The 20,532-nt window shown below is 40.3% G+C and overlaps 1 protein-coding gene across 1 annotated transcript in view; it reads left to right on the plus strand.

The window, feature by feature from the left end:
- The first annotated feature begins 397 nt into the window (after positions 1 to 397).
- Positions 398 to 20,532, plus strand: part of crybg1a (crystallin beta-gamma domain containing 1a) — a 58,099-nt gene continuing 37,964 nt past the window's right edge. Inside the window, exon 1 of the mRNA XM_034111299.2 lies at positions 398 to 779. Within this exon, the coding sequence (XP_033967190.1) occupies positions 460 to 779 (320 nt within the window). The 5' untranslated portion in view covers positions 398 to 459. The remainder of the gene's footprint in view (positions 780 to 20,532) is intronic.

Here is a 20,532-nt window from a genome sequence, read left to right on the forward strand (position 1 = left end):
TTGTGTCAGTAAATGTGTACTAACAGAGGCGGGGGTGTTTGTGAACACAACGGGGACAGAGCAGGGACAGAGCTGCTGTCAGACGATCAGCTGTGCGGCGTCATCACAAACGGACGTCGCTTCACGTGACGCCCCGGAGGAAAGGACGGCTCTTAAAACTCATTTCCCTGCTTCTCGTGGTTTCCTTGCGTCTCTCCATGCTTCCCTTGTGGGAGGGACTAGTCGCAGGGAAACGACGCAAGTGAGGGATGCAAGGAATCCATTTAACCGAAGTGAGAAGGACCCATGGATGCGCGTGTATGTGGTGCTATGGTATGCGCGACCGGTGTGGGCATGTCCCCTGCTGCCTCGCGGCAACTTGCTCTGCAGGTTATCCCGGTGAATCACTCCTTCAGCAGCTATAAGTAGGACAGCTCTCCTGGTTATGTTTTCCTTCTCGAACTCCGAATAACAGCCACCATGAGTAAGTCTAGCTCCCTGAAAGTAAAGAACTTATTTAAAAGCAAATCACCTGATAAAGAAAGCAAGGAGCGGAAAAGGTCCGATGTAGCAGCATCCAGCCCCCGGGACAGGTCGGACACTCTGCCGGCAAACCTCGGTCCCTTAAGCCCGGGAGACAGCGTCACTCTGCCCGGGGATGTTTTACCCATTTCCCCGAAAGAAAAGAAGCCAAGGAGGCTGTTGTCGTTTAAGATTAAACGAAAGAAATCCAAGCAGAAAGAAGAAGGAGGAGGAGATGTGTTCTTCACTGATGAACTGGACAGCTTCCAAAGCAACAAGTAAGAGACAAACTAGTTTATTTGTATTACATTTTTTGTTTCATGTTTTGATGCTATGGATTGGCGTTTAAGTTGATAATAAGATACTGATATGTAAATATGATAACCATAGAGCTGTACGATTAGTCGACTAATCATTAAGTTGATTGACAGAAAAGATCACCATCAACTGTTTTAATTGTTTTTATTATTTAAATAAAATGTCCCTGCAGAAATAGCACAACAAATAATACAGACAGAACTTTGTTTGTTTTTTACAATTTTAAGTAAGACCCCTGATCATAAAACAAACATGTTGTCAAATATAATTATTGTATCATTTGACCATAATCACTGTTGACTCTGGGAGCTGAGGGACACAAGTGCAAAACAAAATCATACATTCTCTAATGCTAATGCCCCCCCCCCCCCCCCCCCGAAACTCCCACATTGCCCCCCTTGCAGTCCTTTAGGTCTTGCTTTGGACACCAGAGCACCAAATAGAGATAGATAGAATTGGAGGGATGAAACCCTCTTTAATGGTCACACATGCAGAGCACACAGCACACTGGGACATATGTTCTCTGCATTTAACCCATCCTAGTAGATGAAAAGCTGTAGGAACTGAGGGAAGATCTGAATTGTGTGGGTAAAAACATCTCACATTGCAACCGTTTCCCCCCTGGCACCAAATCAACCACAGTGAGCTGTGGCTGCAGCTACTTTAGTCAAGTTTGAAAATTGCAGAGAGCGGTAAACAGTTACAGCGAGGAGAGCGTGCAGCTGAACTGTCACGCAGGACATGAAATGCTGTTGTGTTCCTTGCATTTTTACATGTTTGGGCTTCACTCCGTGGGAAGTTGTAGAAAGTGTTTGTGAAACACCAACTGACCCCATGCTGGTGCTATTCGGTGAGGCGTTTGACTGATAACCGTTCAATCATCTATGGCCGACAGTGAAAGACTGTGGCAGATCCTTGATGGGAACATGGATAAGAAGTAAATATCCACAACCTCAAGCGGTCACAATAATGATAGACATTCACATCTTAAGGACTTTATTTATACCAGATATTAACAGTCCTTTTTTATCCCTTCTACCTCTATTTATGAAGATTATTAGAGCATAAAAAAAGTTAATCAGAGAAGTACATTTTCTGCTCTAACGCTGAGATCAAATTATTTTTGGTTAAAATATTCAACATAAAGTTAAAATATCGAGAGGGAAATCAACTGTCTTGCTCCATTAAATAAGGTAAAAGGAGCGACTAAACGCATGCCAGATTGTGAATATCCTTGTGTTTGTGTGACTTCTACTTTCAACAAATGTAGTTTGACTTAATTCTGTCATTTCCCCTTATCCCTGGCCCCATTTCTCTTCCATAACATCAACGTGCACCCAAACCAGTTTGTTGATGAGATCTGATGCCTCTGACTCAGGTGTTTTTCTCACAGGCGGTCGGGCTAACGTACAGTCACAGATATTATTATGATATGAGAAGAGCAAGCATTGCATAACATTCAATGGTGAAATGAAAAACCAGCCCTGCAGGTGTTAGTCCTTCTTCTGTCCATTTGCAGCTGAAGATATGAATAGTTCAATTAAAAGCAGCGACAAAAAGAAAAGTCTTCAGCCTGGATTTAAAAGTAGTCAGGGTTGGAGCGGACCTGCAGGTTTCTGGGAGTTTGTTCCAGATGTTTGGAGCATAATAACTGAACGCTGCTTCTCCATGTTTAGTTCTGACTCTGGGGACAGAAAGCTGACCAGTCCCTGAAGACCTGAGAGATCTGGATGGTTCATAGTTTAGCAGGAGGTCAGAAATGTATTTTGGGCCTAAACCATTCAGTGCTTTATAAACCAGCAGCAGTATTTTGAAATCTATTCTTTGACACACAGGAAGCCAGTGTAAAGACTTCAGAACAGGAGTGATGTGATCCACTTTCTTAGTGTTAGTGAGGACTCGAGCAGCGGCGTTCTGAATCAGCTGCAGCTTCCTAATAGATGTTTTAGTGAGACCTGTGAAGACACCATTGCAGTAGTCGAGTCTACTGAAGATAAAAGCATGGACAAGCTTTTCCAAATCCTGCTGTGACATTAGTCTTTTAATCCTAGATATGTTCTTTAGGTGATAGTAGGCTGATTTAGTAACTGTTTTAATGTGACTGTTGAAACTCAGGTCAGAGTCCATGACTACACCTAGATTTCTGGCTTTATCTGTTGTTTTGAACATTGCAGACTGAAGCTCAGCGCTAACTTTTTATACGTTCTGCCTTGGCTCCAAAAACTATCACCTCAGTTTTATCTTTGTTTAATTGGAGAAAGTAGAACGTTTAAAAGCACATTTTTAAAACTGGAATCCAGCAAATTCCGTGTTTCATTTACGGTTTACCTTTATACTACACAGACTAAAAACTGATGCCAACATCTTACCACAAACAGGAAGGGTGTGTTAGTTTTAAATGTTGTATTGTTCCCTTAATATTTGAGGTCTCTATAATGACTTACTACAAAAAGCAACATATCAGTGTGCAATTCTGTAGCTGATACTCCAGTCTTTCCACATCATTAGCCTGTGGTGTTTATTTAAGCTAGTAGTTCAGTAACATAAACTCAACTGCATATGAAATAGAAGAAACAGGGTTTGTTTTTCACCTGTCATTCAAGTATTCATTCAAGCAGAATCAGTGACACACTTTATTCACACTTACTGTAAAACCAAAGTGTGCATTTTATTTATGCATCTCAACAAACTGTCAACTTCTACATTTTCATTATGCTACTTCAAGACCGTAAACCTCTCTATGTGTTCTCTGTTCCAGTGTTTCATCGCCTGCAGAGTCAGTTTAAACAGTATTAAGCAAACAAACACACCTGGTGGATTCAGGTATATTCCCTATATTGTGTAAACTGAAAACGGATACATCATCACGCTATATCTTATCAGTGTTTGCAAGAGGATGAGATCATTCAGTTTGAGGCAGGTTTCAGCTGTCATGTTATCATTGAAAGAAATAAATGATATCATTACATGTTACTTGTTAGACGCTTTTATCCAAAGCGACTTACATACTCAATACTTCGGGCAATCCCCACAGGAGCAATTTGGGGTGAAGTGTCTTGCCCAGGGACACAACGACATGCTGACTGCAGTGGGGTTTGAACCTGTGCTCCCTTGATCCGAACACCAACGCTCTATGCACTGCGCCACACGCCTCCCATCACAGCTCTTTAGAATTTCCGGGCCTGTGACTTGTTGGAATCTGACCAGTATAACACCTGAAGTATTTCAAGTACCAAGGGAACACCCGAGAGAAAGTACAGCCGATTTCTATTTGGTTCAATTCAGGGGCCTGCAACTGATAAAGTCGAAGTAAATGTAAACATGTGTTGTGTTCATCACTAACAAATAAACCACTAACTACTATACCAGTCACTGTCGCACTCGCTTTCTATATTGACCAAACACTCGGCCACATTTAGTGGCCTGAACAATTCATTAATAAGTCTGTTTATCATCGTTTCACTTTGCATCAATGATAAAGATACAGATCGACGGATCGTTACATCCCCCCTAGTTCACATCCGCCTGAGTTAACCAGGTTGAACTGAACCCTGGGGTGTTTTAACCCCCTGGCCCATTCTCTTTCACCAGTGTAGTATATAGGAATTAGATAGCTAACTGGCTAATAGGAGTAACATTTTGATACAATAATTATATTTGACAACATGTTTTATGATCAGGGGTCTTATTTGTTATTTGTTTTGTTCATTCATATCTTATTTTACCTTAACATTTTTTAATTTATGCATTTTTTTTTTTATCTCTCCAGTTTTAAAGGATATTTTGGTTACTGTCCTATAGGATACATTGGAATGATTTAAAACCTATTTATCCCAATAATTATAAAGGAGTGCCTTGGAAATATGTGTTTACATACATTGTGACCAAACCGTTTGAACTTAGACTAAGAGTCCTTTACCTCACTGAGCTGTAGTTAACTTATCAGCCTCTCACTCTGACTGGAGAGGACAACCCAGTCTGACAAAAAAAAACGTGAAATAACTACGTTGGTCCACAACGTAGGACGTAGTATTTCTACAAAAACGCCTCTGAAATTGTAAGATGCCTACGTTTTTTTTCACCATTCATTCCAATGGCTGGCGTCTATGTCACGTGATCTTCAAATTTCTCCCTGCAGAAAAAAAAAACATGGCCGACATTCGTTTTATTCTCGGTGGAAAATGCCTATTTTAAGGTTAGTTTGGCGATTAAAATGCCTTTTGATGTCATTTTATGCGAGAAATATGAGTTGTTATTTCAGATTATGTGTGCAGTGGATGTACATGATCTTAATTTGCTAGTTATTACGAAGATTACTTCAAGAAATGGTGTCTATACAACGTTTTCATTGTTACCAAGGTGGTTGCTAGGGACGCTGCTATCGATATTATTTCTGTTATGTTGTGTAAAATGGTGTTATCTTTATTGCTACCCCCTTCCCCGTCAATGTATAGTGTTGGTCCACAGTGCAAACGTATTAGTTTAACAAAATCCGCATCTAAAATTGTGGCATAGTGTGGTGCCGAGAGATGGGAGTCGGAGGCGGGGTATCAAAGGTACAAGCTAGACTTTTATTTAGCATCTCAAAACACATGTAAACAGCTTCATGCTCGGGAAGCGAAGACCGGCGGAGACAGGAAGTCCGGCTCACTAAAATGTCCGTGCAGAACAATACCCTAACCCATAGATCCGTGGGTGAATAATGTCAATCACCACAATAGATACGTTATTTTCCCCTGTGCAATTCTCCATTTACTCAACAATAACACATAATTATCCTTGTGTTTATTTATTTGTTTGATTAATAAACACAAGTTGGAGTCCGTCAGGACCGAGGGTCGGAGCAGCTCATTTGCTTTACAGAATATTACACCCGGAAGTAAGTATTCTCTCCGCTTCGCTTGACAAACCCCGTGATAGTCCTCAAGCTCTGTGATTGGAGAGTGTGCAGAGCGTCGAACAGCACTTGAAATGGGATGGAACCACGGCACTGTCCAAAACTGGATTTGAACGGGTCCAACGCGTCCCCCCCTCCCCCACCCCGTCCCCAGAACTACACATGCTGGCTATTGTGTTTCGCAACATGTTCTCTATCTATGGCACGTCTCTACTGGGAATTGTAGTTTTAAAAGACGTTTTCATATTTCCCATAATAAGAAGTTGCCAGTATTAAACTGTGTACATCCCTGGAGGTTTAGGGGATAGGAAACACTCAAATTTAAAACATATAATTAATAAATGGGTGAAAATGGCTTGTGCCCATAATGGGCAGCATTAATATATATACCCACACGACAGCTAAGGTCAGACGAGCTTTATTTAACAGCTGGTCTTATGTCTGTGACCCCCCCTGTTGTTAATTGATAAGCCTGAAACATGCACTTGTCAAGGTTCAGAGGCACATTGTGCAAATATGGCAGTAGCCATCGATCAGCTTAAGATAAGATATACTTTATTGATCCCAAGTTGGAACATTTGCGTTACATCAGCATGTGTATAGTTGTAAATATGCAGTGGTGTTTATTTGTAAATAATTTAGTATAATCACACAAATTCTGTGTTTTATATTTAATAATTCTGTGTTCTTTATTTATTGATTGTTCAATACCTGACAAGGCCGGAGATGAAAAACTTGGGTCGCAGGTTCCTCAACAGTGCATCACAAGACATCTTTCAATATGTGTGTACCTCCACCATTAAATTGTCATATTCTGCACATTTTTTAAACTATCTACATACATCTTATAAGAGTATAATACATATGTATAATATCAGTTAAAATAAGTGCTTCAACATAGTTAACATTGCTGGAGGTATACACAAAGTTTTTCATTCATTGCATAACTACACCGTTTGTGAATATGATATGTCAATAAACCTTAGAAAATCTTGAAAGGGATGTGCAAAATAGTCATTATATACAGTCTTTACTTAACTATTAGTAGAGAATAATGAGTAATGAATATACTTTATAGGGATTCTATTAATATCTAATAATAAAAATAATGAAATGCAATAACATGCTTTAACCACTAGGTGTCCCTTTATATCAGGTGTGCACGTTTATGGTGTAAATAGAGCCTATCTACCAATTGGATCAAATATAAAAGTCAGCCAAATTAGTGTTGATACTGCAAGGAGACGTATTGTGTGAAAAGAAATGTAAGATGTTGTTTAATGGCTGATATATTTATGATCCACGTCACGTTTCCAGTGTTGGTGGCAGCTCTTCCTGTTTGTCTAGAAGTCTCCTCATCAGGGCTCTATAATAGAGAACTACGGCAGATATGTAACATTTAATGCAGCCGAACCGTGTATTACAATGCCGTTATGTGATGACTTTCAAAGAGAAAAGCAAGCACACTCGGAATAAAGTGTTTTCGGTCTGTTTCCGGTATTTGTTAATGACGATGTGCTGTGAGATGTGAGACTGGAATTGCACAGGGGAAATAACGTTTCTGCACCATTTTAGATGCGGATTTTGTTAAACTAATACGTTTGCGCTGTGGACCAACACTATACTTTGACGGGGAATGGGGTAGCAATAAAGATAACACCATTAAACAGTTACACAACATAACAGAAATAATATCGATAGCAGCGTCCCTAGCAACCACCTTGGTAACAATGAAAATGTTGTATAGACACAATTTCCTGAAGTAATCTTCGTAATAACTAGCAAACTAAAGATTATGTGCATCAACTGCACACATAATCTGAAATAACAATTCATATTTCTCGCATCAAATGACATCAAAACGCATTTTAATGGCCAAAGTAACTTTAAATAGGCATTTTACACTGAGAATAAAACAAAGTTCGGCCATGTTTTTTTTTTTCTGCAGGGAGAAATGTGAAGATCACGTGACATAGACGCCAGCCATTGGAATGAATGGTGAAAAAAAACGTAGGGATCTTACAATTTCAGAGGCGTTTTTGTAGAAATACTACGTCCTACGTTGTGGACCAACGTAGTTATTACACGTTTTTTTGTGAGACTGGGTTGGAGAGGACTCTCCCTCCACATTATTGTAGAAACATCTTCTTCTTATATCCGTTAGAGCAGCTAGCACGGCACCAGATTCTAATAACAACAGCGCTGGTACCGGTGGACCCTCCCTCTCTCCCAGTGTTGCCAACTCGCAAATCTCTCTCTCTCTCTCTCTCTCCTCTATTTTCTCTTTTCCCTTCTCTCTCTCCCCTCTCCCTCTCTCAATGTTGGTACGCAAATGCGCTTTGTTTCAAATGACCCGGTGCTCTTTTTTTGGCGCAGGTGCGCATGCACCAGTTATGTGCAGCCCTGTATATAAGACTAGATTAACTGCTTTGGTGAGTAGTTCAGAGCCCAGTGTGTCAACCCATTCTCGTCATCTCATCACATATGGATGCTTTGTCAGGACCCCCTTGACTTTCCAATGCATTGTGTAGACCTATGAAAATAGTATACTTTACAATGGTGCTCAACTGGCTCACAGTAAATGGTTGGTTAACGTTTTTTATTCAAACAAAAATACTCGACTTGGTCTAGGTTGTTTTCCGTCTTAGTACTACACCCCCACACTCCTGGACTACTTGGTCTGAGCGACTAATAACGCTACGGATGGGTTTATACTACGGCCCCTACACACGGCGGCGTGCGTTGCCGCTTGGCGGTGGGCGTGTCTTGAGCTTGGGGAGTCAACGCGAGCAGTCCGACCAACAACCAACCACATGAATGTCCCGCCCCGGACATACAAAGCAAAGCATTCATGCTACATCCATGCTGGCTAAATATACTGTCTATGCTTGCTAGCTGTCCATTCAAACAAAATACACTGGATATAAACTCCCCAAACAAGCGAAAACCTACCAGTTTCCCCCACTGTCTCTGCCACCTCCCCCCATGCCTGGCTCCTCCGGTTTGTATCCCTGTATGTTCCCTACCGCCACGATCATTTTCTCCTCCTTTTGTTGACATATGGGAAATAACTGCGGTCTGGCTCTCCCAACATACACCCGGTTTGATTGGCTACTGCTTGTACTGTCAGATTTACATACGAGGGATTTGATTGGCTGACGCCTCCGTCGAGGCGGCAAAAGTAGAACATTGCTCTACTTTTGCAGCGAGCACCTCGAGAGAAGCTACGCTTTGCTCCCACAATGCAGTTCGGCGAATCGTGACGTCACCCCATTCAAAGTGAATGGGCAGAAGCGTTGAAGCGGCAACGCACGCCGCCGTGTGTAGGGGCCGTAAGGGTGAAAAAAAACAGTCGATCTTTGTCAGTTTTGGGGCTTGGCTAAATGTGTGTGTGTGTGTGCGTGTGTGTGTGTGTGTGTGTGTGTGTGTGTGTGTGTGTGTGTGTGTGTGTGTGTGTGTGTGTGTGTGTGTGTGTGTGTGTGTGTGTGTTAGGGCTGCTAGATTAAGGCAAAAATCATAATCTCGATTATTTGGGTCAATAATTGATATCACGATTATTAAAAACAATTATCCATTTACTGTGAAAACATCAATTTATTGAAAAACAAAAAAGGTGTAGTATGTTTTTAACAGTTGATTACCCTGAACCTTAAGTATAGTTCAATTGAAAAAACAATACAAATAATATATATATATTTTTTAAATAAATAATAATAAAACATTTAAATAAATAATCGTTTTATTTTGATTATGTTGTTTTCAAAATCGTTGCAAGCCAAAATCGTAATTGCAATTCAAATACGATTGATTGAGCTGTGTGTGTGTGTGTGTGTGTGTGTGTGTGTGTGTGTGTGTGTGTGTGTGTGTGTGTGTGTGTGTGTGTGTGTGGTCAACAGAGGTAGAAAGAGTGATTGTGTTTGCAATTTTGCAAAACATAAAGAATTGGAAAGAGTTGATGAGCAGTGCACTTCTTATGTTCTTTTGTTTGATTGAGATCTAGTTCATTACCTGTGCTCTGCTACTGTTCTTTGCTCTACTTACAGTATCTTCGCGGGAATGCAGTCAGCCAGCAGTACGTTTGACTGGTTCAACTTCCTGAGAAAAGAACACTTGGCCTTTAGACTAGGGAATTGTAGTCACATGTTCAACCAACCAGCCACGTTTACAGTTGTTTGAATGTGTTATGGGTAATCAAAAAATGTTGCAACTGCAGGAAACAAATGTCTCTGGAAACAGTTTTCTTTTCTCACCTGCAACGCGAAACAATTCACTGAGATCCGAAAAATAATTCTTTCGAATTGAATGAAAATGAACTTGTGGTAGTGCGATAATCATGGACCACACCCATCTCTTTCATTTTAAACTCAAATACCTATCTATAATGTTCGTGACTGCATCTTGCACTGTTGTGATGCTGTTGTGTTGACAGAATATGTCCACAAATAGGAATATACCTGGCAAAGTTCCACTAACTGCATTTGTGGTGGTTGCAGCTGCAGTGGGTGTATCCAGGGTCACATTTTGCCATGATGACAATAACACAATATTGAAAAGGATACTAGCCACATGCTGTCGTAGCTGGAAAATATTAGCCTGTTGAGTGCCGTCTATATCAAATATGAGTTTGAGAGATATTGCTGGGGGAAGGAGGCACGCAGGCACGGTAAAGAAGGTGTGTGCTGCAGGGAGGGTTGGGAGAGAAAACAAATGAGTTCACTCGCGTGTAAAGGATGTCGCTTCAGCGAGCAGGCTGTAAAATGTGCTATTTTAACTGTTGGGAGAGATATCTTTGAAACGGCTTTGGGTGGGGTTAAGAAGTGTCTTATCTCTTTACAGAAAGTGTAGATAAAATCTGCATCTGTGAAGTTCTTTTTTGATGCTCACACATCTCCTACATTACATCATTACATTACATTGCATTTAGCTGACGCTTTTATCCAAAGCGACTTACAATAAGTGCATTCGACCAAGAAGATACAAACTTGAAGAAAACAGAATCATATAAGTACATCAGGTTTCAGAGAGCTAAAACATTTTAAGTGCTACTCAACTGGCTTTAGATAAGCCAGTCCTTTAGTATAGAAGTGCTTTGTTAGTAATTCTTTGTTAATATATAACTGGCCAAACGACTTGCAAAGGTTTTATCCTTATTACTGAGGAATGTGCATTGTCCTTCTGTCACCCTACAGAGTGATTGACAGTTGCATCTAAATATGAATGTTCTAATCTCTTCTTCCTCCCTCTTTATTGTAACTGACAGATCTGTCCTCAGCGATATGAGAAGGCATCTCATCATACCTGCCATAGACTACACTTTAGCAGTCTCTAAAGCCTCTCAAAGAATTCCTCATTCAAACATGTTTCGATTTTGTATTGCTCGATTACTAGCTCAACCAAACTGCAGGCCTCGGTCAACAGGAATATGAGATGGGGTTGCCAATTTGGCCAAAAGCTTATATTACGGTTTATAAAATGTTACATCACGGTAACGGTATGTATAACAATACAGAATTCATCTTTAATTAATCCATTTAAAATAACCAAACTAAATTAGAGTTTACTTACGAGTAAATGTTCGTATGTATTTTGTGCGTGTAGTTTATCATATACCCAAAGCACCCAAATGGTAAATGTAAAATCAGTTCTTAAAATCTGAAAAAATGTACCAAGGCATAATGGATGAAAGAATTTTAAAACACACAATTGCCATATTTGTGTCAAATACATTTTTTTGATCACAGAATCATTATTCAGTAAAAATCGAAACACACAGGCATGAAAAGCATATGTTTTTAGGTCTATACAGAATGTAACTTCAATAATAAAAACATGACACACAGCATCAGGCCTATATGGAAGAGCATTAGGACCTCATTGCAAAAAGGAACTGCTAAGAGTTTATTTGAAATCTTTGCACTAATATTAACAAATACTGTTAAGGCTTAAAAGGTTGGCCATAGTGTGAACCCACCTTTCATGGAGAAAACTGTTCTGAAAAGCTGAACTCTGACTATATTTACTAGAACTAGAGTTTGGTTTATAATTAGATATACACTGAGCCTGCAAATGTAGCATCCGATGAATTACCTGAACCTAAATAACTCAATTGTTTACATTGGGCTGTTTGATTCAACAGGTCTGAAAGAAATGAACGACTGGACACGTTCGATCAGCCTTTACTTTAAACAGGTCCAATGACAAAGGTATTAAAGAAGTGTACTCCTAAGTATAGCTATTGGATAAGCCAGGTCTAGGTGGAGCCAGTTTTATACTGTACTCTGTTGGCCTTGTTAGCCATTGAGATTGTTTAGTCATTCAAGTTGTGCAGGATATTAATGACCATTTGCTATTATTCTGTATAAGGCAGTGTTTTGATTTTTACTTTCATTAAACTAAATAATGAAAGTGAAATGCACAAGTTGAATAATGTTACAGAAACATGCACATGTCTGCATATATGTTGCATAACTGTACATTTGTCTTTGTCTTTCTGTCAATATTTGCATGCTGGATAGATTTTGACATGTGATAGTGGCTGCGTGTTAACTCCAGCATAAAAACCCCTTTGTTTGTTGTTATTACAATAGGCCCTCAAACAAAAACTCATCCACTAAAATGTGAAAAGGTGAGGGAGCAGCAAATAGCTGTAGGCTATAACTAAAATAAACATGACCTGGCTTTGGTCCTCAAACTAACACTGTTGTTGAACCTGTGTGCATCTATTAAGTGGTGGGTTTAAACACATAGATCAGGGGTGTCAAACTCAAGGCCTGGGGGCCAAATCCGGCCCGCGGCTTCATTTTATGTGGCCCCACAAGAGCTTGCAAAGAATACTGCTACTTTACAGAAGCACGTTGCCCATAAACTACATGTCCCACAATGCATCTCAAATTAGACTTTTTTCTCAGATTTGACTTTTTTTTCAAAATGTTGCTTTTTTTTCAAAATGTCACTTTTTATTTTGCTTTTCTTTTCAAAATCATTTTGTGACCTTCTCACTGAAGAGACTTGCAATTATTTGCCCTCGACTTCTGCTTTCAGACCGAGTTAATTATGAAGTTATTACCCTATCCGATAATAATCCAATGCAGAAGCAATAATGTAATATAATTAGGGCTGTCAGTCGATTAAAATATTTAATCGCGATTAATCGCATGATTGTCCATAGTTAATCGCGATTAATCGCAAATTAATCGCAAATTTTTTTATCTGTTCTAAATGTACTTTCTAAATGTACTTTAGAGGAATATTTTTCAAGTTTTTAATACTCTTATCAACATATGAGTGGACAAATATGCTTTATGCTAATGTTTATCATCATTTGAACAATGACAAATATTCTCATGAATATTAAACACAACAACCTGGAACCTCTCATACAATACAAATTGTGTGTGTGTGTGTGTGTGTGTGTGTGTGTGTGTGTGTGTGTGTGTGTGTGTGTGTGTGTGTGTGTGTGTGTGTGTGTGTGTGTGTGTGTGTGTGTGTGTGTGTGTGTGTGTGTGTGTGTGTGTGATCGTTGGAGCTATGTGCAACTCAAGGCATATGCTCGAACGGGAGCTGCCTGTACGCTGCAATCATGTTGCTGCAATCATGAGTGTGCTGACTTCTCCTACAATGTCCCGCTGTCTGCTTCCTGCATCAAGTCAAGTGCTCGGCGCAGTTGTGTGGATAGGGCGCTCCTCTGTTTTCATTAAAACAGCTCTTTATATCCGTTAGCGCAGCTAGCTAGCACCAGATGCTAACAACAACAATAGCCGCGTTCACACTGCGGTACGGTAATGCACGTAAGGTCTCTCTCTTGCTCGCTCGGACCACACGTACACACACCCTCCCGGTCCTCCAGATGGCCAGTCGGTGCCTGCCGGTGAGCGTGGAAGTGTGGTCTGCCACAAGCGGGCGGCAGGAGCGGGGCTGTCAGCAGCATCAGTTTGTAGATGGTATTTTAAACTCGATGCGCTCTGAAACTACGGGGCGGCCGAGGAAAAAAAATACACATGCGTTAATCGCGTTAAAATAATTAGTGGCGTTAATTTTTGTTTGCGAACGCGTTAACTTGACAGCCCTAAATATAATACATTATTTTATATATATTAAATATTTATATATGCAGTTTTATATAGTCTTAAAGTTACAACCGGCCCTTTGAGTGCAGCCATAATGCTGATGTGGCCCGAGATGAAAATGAGTTCGACACCCCTGATGTAGTTTATTGTCACTAGAGTTAAATCAAATGAAAGACAGAGGATGGAGTTTGGTGGCGTTGTTGGCCTTTGTCATTGTCAGACAGTCAGCTTGTTGTTGTTGTTGTTGTTGTTGTTGTTGTTGTTGTTGTTGTTGTCACTGTCATTCTATGTAGTTCAGGAGGTTGGTACTCCGGGAGATAACCTATATGTTCCTCCTCTTCAAAACAAACACATCATTTGTTTAAAACCTGTAAACACAGTTGTTAAAGAAGTTTCATGTTTTAATTCAGTGTTTTCCTAAGTGAACAGGGACACATGACGGATAGGCTACAGGCTAACCGCTAACATTTGCAAATCTGTTTCTTTGACAAAATCCTTCTGAATTGAGACGTTAATGAGGTTTTTTAAAGGGATATCCATTATCCCCAGTCTCCTCCTTTCCAAATCAAACGGATCATGTGATAACACCTGGTAAAAACTCTGAATAAAGCCATTTTAGGTTCAAACTATTTGATTTCCTAGGCAAGAGGCCTAGCCACCTCAAAGGTTAGCTTAGCTTGTTTCTCTAATACATTTGAATCCAGACGTCCTTCTACATGTACATTCCTTTATCCGATAAATGTAAATTTAAAAAGACCAAATAAAATATAAAATATAGGTCTAGTTTTTTTCCGACATTTTGAAGAGGGAATTTTACTTATTTTACCTTTTAAATTGAGAAGCTAATATACAACAAACTGCTTGTGTGCACAATTCACACTTTCATGCAGAATCCCACACCCAAAAAAAGAAGTGTTTCTCACGATCCAATTGGGATTAGGTAAGAACTGTGGGCTGACTCAAGTTTCTCAATTGAAAATTCTTATTGTGAAAGGATCTCTAATCTTGGAGCTGATTATCATTATTGCAGCAGGAGCCAAATGTGTTTCGACACAGATATCCGCCCTGCTGTTTGGACATTCTCTGCATCAAAGTTTTACATTTCTTCTCACTTAGAATTTGTATTTCTGAAATAAATGGTGAAATAAGATAGGGATTGGATTAAATACGATTTCATTGATACCAAGGCTATTATAAATTCTGATTATCATCTCAATTGTTATTGAATAATTTCTGATCCTTTTCTGTGTGGAATAGATGTAACTAGTCAAGTTTTTAGTATCAACTTCACTATTTTATTACAGTATCTGTCAACATTTGAACATGTTCAAATAAATAATAAAGGATACAAAAGGATTATGTTATATATACAATAAAAGGAATAGGAGGCATCAAAATTACGATTAAGAAGCACATTGGTACCGTTTTCTGATTACTATCCTTAAATATATTGGTTATTTTTATGATTTGTGGACTTGAGGATACAATTTATGCATTCTGAATGTGTCAAAGTTTGGTGTCATAAAGCTCTTAAATATTAGGGATGAGAAAAATAAACATACTTATGGTCAGTCAAAATTATGAAATATCCCAGGAAAACCCTTACTTACTAATCATTTGATTTTATCTACAAATCTTGTGAAATAGAGTATCTATATATGTAGGAGCGAAACTTGAGATCTCATAATATTCACTTACCATGAGTATTGTTATGTATCATTATTAAAATGTTTATGTTGTCCTGACAAAAAACTAGCTTCCCTGGCAATAATAGCCGCTTATTAAACTTGGAAAAAAGCAGGAGAGAAAATGGAAGGTGCCAGTGTGTGTTTGTGTCTGCCAGTGCCTCCCCTTCCAAAGTCAACATGTCAGCCAGCATTATGAACAGCTTTTGTAACACACACCTTGTAGTTGAGATTATATCACAACTCTCTTTCCCAAAGTTATAGTAACAAAGATACACTGTATGCATTTTATCACTTCCTCTGCACTCACTTTTGCAGCATTGAGCGCACATGCATTTGGTTTCTGTACTGCGAGTAAAATATAGTTTACCTGCCAAAGATGCATGATCATGTCTGCATGCAATGTCTGCAAACATTTTCAAAACCATATTGAACTGGTGTCCATTGCACACAAGCACCCCAGCTATGAGTCCATGTGGCAGTGTAGTGGCTGCAGCCTACTGGTTGCCGCAGACCCGCCCAGCATCTGGCAAACACTCGTCCCTGCAGCAGTTGTTCCAGGCACTCCCCAATTCACAGTAACTCTTGCAAACAAGGGCTGTTTTCGACTCATAGTGTGAAGCCACTTTAGGGCCTATTTATATCATATCATTAGCACTTCATTGTGTTGATTTGGCTATAAGTGCAACATGCGTTGCTAAGCATAACACCGAACCCTTGGTTGTTATCTGAGAATGAGTAAATAAGAAATAGACCAATTACAGAGCATCAGCCTCTTTTTTGGCTGCATTGATACATCAGATCCAGTTTCCTATTGGGCGACTGGACCTTGGCACAGGCCTTCACATGTTTGGATCACTGGCTGTTCATCGTGTGTGCAGCAGTGAAATCCAGTGCCCTTATATTACAGCAAGTTATATTCCATCAACAGCCTCAAGTGACTCATTATACCCCTCATATACCCAACAAAGAGTGAGTCACTTTTTGAATCCTTTCCATCCCTTGTTTGAGTGTTTTCAGTAGCTCACACAGGCCTGCAGGTCCGTGCTGCTCACTGAAATCTCTTTGTTGTATTTGCCTGTTTGTTCTGGAGCAAGGAAAGATGTGTTGTGTCAATAAGGTTTTCCTGGCAACGGCATGTTGTATCAGTGTGGTGTCGACCTCCGGGTCGGCTGACATACTGCTCATGGATACAAAGGTAACATATCATTGGAACCTTCCAGATTGGCTGTTTTACCTTTTTCGGAATTGCAAAGTTTCTCTAAATATTTCTAAACTGAAGCCCAAAGACAATGCAAGGGATGGAACCCATCTTGCTTTTTACAGGAGAAAACATGTCAAGCATGTTAACACTAGTGGTCAAAATACAGTTTCCAAAAGTCCTCCAAAGTTGAGAAAAACAACCTATTTCTTTTAACAAAGCGTTTTTAAAGTTGTATTTTTTTTGCAGTAGACACAAACAAGCAATGAGGTGAAATGAGTTTTTGGCGATATACTTGAAAACTGAGGTTTAAAGATTATGTTTTCCCCAGTAATATACAATAGATAATAAAGAGATGATCATGACCTGTTCAACTTCTGAACAATGACAGCTTATTATAAAAATACCATCATTTATTTATCTTCGTTATTTATTTTAGTGGCATGTTTGGTATTGAAGCACCCTTAACAATGGAATATATTGCTTTAATGTTGTGTTAGGTCATTGTGGGCAACGTCACATTAAATATATAATAATAAAAAATTAAATGAAAAGCCCATCCATCATTCTCACAGTGCCACAAATAAGAAGAAGGTGACAGTGAAGGTTCCCTTAAGAACAGCCACCCAACTCAGATTTGTTGAACCTAACTGTATTGTTTTGTCATGATTTAATTGTTTCAATCTGGACATACATATGAGATCAGTTGTTCTACTCAAAAACTATTTGTACCCCCAGAAATGGTTGACAGATGCCATGGTTTAACACTTAACTTCCTTGTTCAAATCTAATAAACTGTGCGCTGTGGAGCTGTGTGCTGTCTGTTGCAACAACGAGAAGGTTCAAACAAGTCGGAGCTGGTTTGTGCCTGCGCGTCGACGAGAGGCTGGGAAGATTTTCATCCACCTGATGAGGTTAAGGTTAAGGCGCAGAAGTTATGCTTATATTGGGTCTTTTAGGTAAGGATTCATACCATAGGTTGCAATTATCCTCTCACAATGATCTTTCACTTCTTTCAAGGTGACACCCGACCCGATTCAACTCTTTTCCAATGCAGCCTAAAGGTTGTGTTTGGGTCAAAGGTTACAGAGTGCGCTCGTTCCCTGCACAAAGCTGTTAAGACCAGTCTTAAAACCTGGACCTTACTGTTTAATGTGTTTGTTTTTATTGCATTTATGTTCCCTTTTAGTTGACTTTGAAATGTGGTGGTTGCTTAGCAGTGCAGGTTCATAGACACACCTTTTGGAGAACAAATCCTGGGCATGTTATCTTTCATAAATTGTAGCACCAGGATCCTTCACACCTATGTGAATCCAAAGTTGACTATTTGTACTAAGGTGTTGAGCAAAGCACATTATACCATTTTTCCTTACAGTATCTGAAATCTAAGATATGTTTTTATTTTTTAAGGTGGACTTTTAGGGGCAAACTGATTTGCTCTATAATATGAAAGCTAGATTACAACAGCTGTGAAGAGACCATGTGAAGAACTCAAGCACTGTGATTGGTCAGCTACTCTAGAGCTGCTTATTTGTTCTCCTTCAAGGTTCCTTTGCTGCCAGGAAAGCTTTATCACAAAGACTTTAAGCAAGTCCTTAAGTTAAGTTTGAGATAACTAAGCAGGGTTTCCCACACATAGACTTTACTTGGGCGGGCCGCCCAGGTATATTTCGCAACCCATTTAGTTTTTTTTTTGTTTTTAATGTTTTTATTTTATTTTATAAATGTTTTCGTCCGCGACCACGACGTCATCTGCGATCGATTAACTTGTGGACAATGATCCCTCGCTCTACGCCTCCTGTACCCAGTCCCGGACTGGCCATCGGGAGGACCGTGGGGTTTTCCGATGGCCTGGCCTGTTAAGTGGCCTGCCTCACACAGGGTGACTGGCTGTCCACATGATGTGGCCTGCCGACATGGACACTGTCATACAGGTTATAAATCACAGCCCTTGATTGGTCTCTGTTGCGGCTTTCACACCAGCGCTTTTCAGTTTCTAGCTCCGAGCGGGAGCTTTTCTGGTTCAGCTCCGGTTTCCCTTTTCAGCTGTGCACACCGCCCACTGGCGCCCCAGAGCTGCCCTTGCTGCGTCATGACGTCACCGTTTACATCGCTGATTTGCCCCCCAACGGCAGCTCACAACAACAACAACAACTGCGTCGGGTTGATGATCGTGTTGCTTTTAATCACACGAAGCCAGAATAAATTGAATAACGACTTCTCCAACCTTATACTTTTCTCCAGAGTGCCGTGGTTCATTGTTTATTAATGTGTTTCTGCAGCATTTACCGACCGCTGCAGTATTGGCTGCTCTTCCACGGGAGTTTATTCTCCCGTTAGCTCCCGGTTAGCTCACACTGCAGCGGCCGCTCTAAAGTATTCACTGTCCGACTCACACAAGCAGCTGATGCATATCCCCAGTTCCCCTTAGCCTAAGTGAATGTGTGTCAGTCTGAATTGACACTGTTTGGTATCACAACGCTGTTATGAAAGTTTCTCTGGTATAAAATGGGTGATGTTAGCATAGCAACCGAAGCTAAACTGACTACTTGCATCCGATAGCTGCAATAATACAAAACAACACGTCTGCCTCTCTCCACAATGATCGATAACAGTGAACGGATGGTCAAAGTAAGGTACAAATAAACAGAATCACACGAAGCCTGGTTAGTGTTGCCTGACTTTATAAAGTGTGTTTATAGGCACTACTGCTTGTAGGCAGGCATAACAGTCGACCCAGGGGAGGTGGGTTTAGTTTCCTGCACGCCTCGACGTAAGAGAGACGTAAGCGACGTCACCTCTTAGCTCCAAAGCTCTTGCCTCTGGACCGACAATTTTTTGGAGCTGGAAATGAAGCGGATTCCGGAGCTAAGAGCCGGCGCAGCTCCGGTGTGAACTGGAAAACCCGGCGCTTTTCAGGCTCTAGCTCCGAGCCGGAGCTGAAAAGGCGCTGGTGTGAAAGGGGCATGTGTGTCATTCAAGCTCGGGGTAACCTCAGCTCAGGTGAGGTGAAGGACTCTGAGTGTTTAGATAGTTAACTTAGTCTAAGTTCTCAGTGGGTCTCAAACGGTTTGGTCACCATTTATGTAAACACATATTTCCATTTGAGGGGGGAGTGATTAGTAAAATATGCATGAATAAATAAATAAAAAGTTAACTAGGTGAAAAAAGGTAAGATACACTTTTAAAACTTGTTGAGAGCTAAAACTAGTCTTTGCTGCTGCCTCAAAGAGGAGAAGGGGGTGAGGAGGGAGACAGGAGAGGCTGATTCAGGAGCACAGACACACTCACAACTATAAATGAACCAAAAATAAATAACTAAACAAGTTTCAGTGTTTTTTTCATATTGGAAATGGGATGTTATTGGTTATGGCCATGATTTTATGATTATTGAAATGTATACAGTTCTGTTTCATATAGGTGTTCCCATAGATCTAGTCTCTTTATTTGCCCCTCAAACTGCACCAGATTGATGCATTTAACTCCAAAATAAAATAAAAAATCTTACCGGAGGGGCATGCCCCCGGACCCCCCTAGGATTTGAGGTCCACCCCCACTTAAAATCACCCACTAGAAATCACATGGTTAGGTTCTTAAATACATTTACCATTTTTTTAAATAGTAACCATGTCCATATGGTTATGTGTGGGTAGATTTAAGCTATAGGGCTATCACTACGGGCCCTGCCTGTACCTGTTCGCTCTGCCATCGCGTGAAGGGTCTGCTAACAAGCGACCAACAGAAAGGTTAATGTTGTTGCACGTCCCAAAGGCACCCCCCCGCTACCACCACCCCCCCAAGTATATTACAGATTTGTGGGAAACACTGCTAAGACTGAATACAGGACGCAGCCTGATACTGTCA

Source organism: Pseudochaenichthys georgianus, chromosome 22 (assembly GCF_902827115.2).
Source record: "Pseudochaenichthys georgianus chromosome 22, fPseGeo1.2, whole genome shotgun sequence".
Lineage (NCBI taxonomy): Eukaryota > Metazoa > Chordata > Actinopteri > Perciformes > Channichthyidae > Pseudochaenichthys > Pseudochaenichthys georgianus.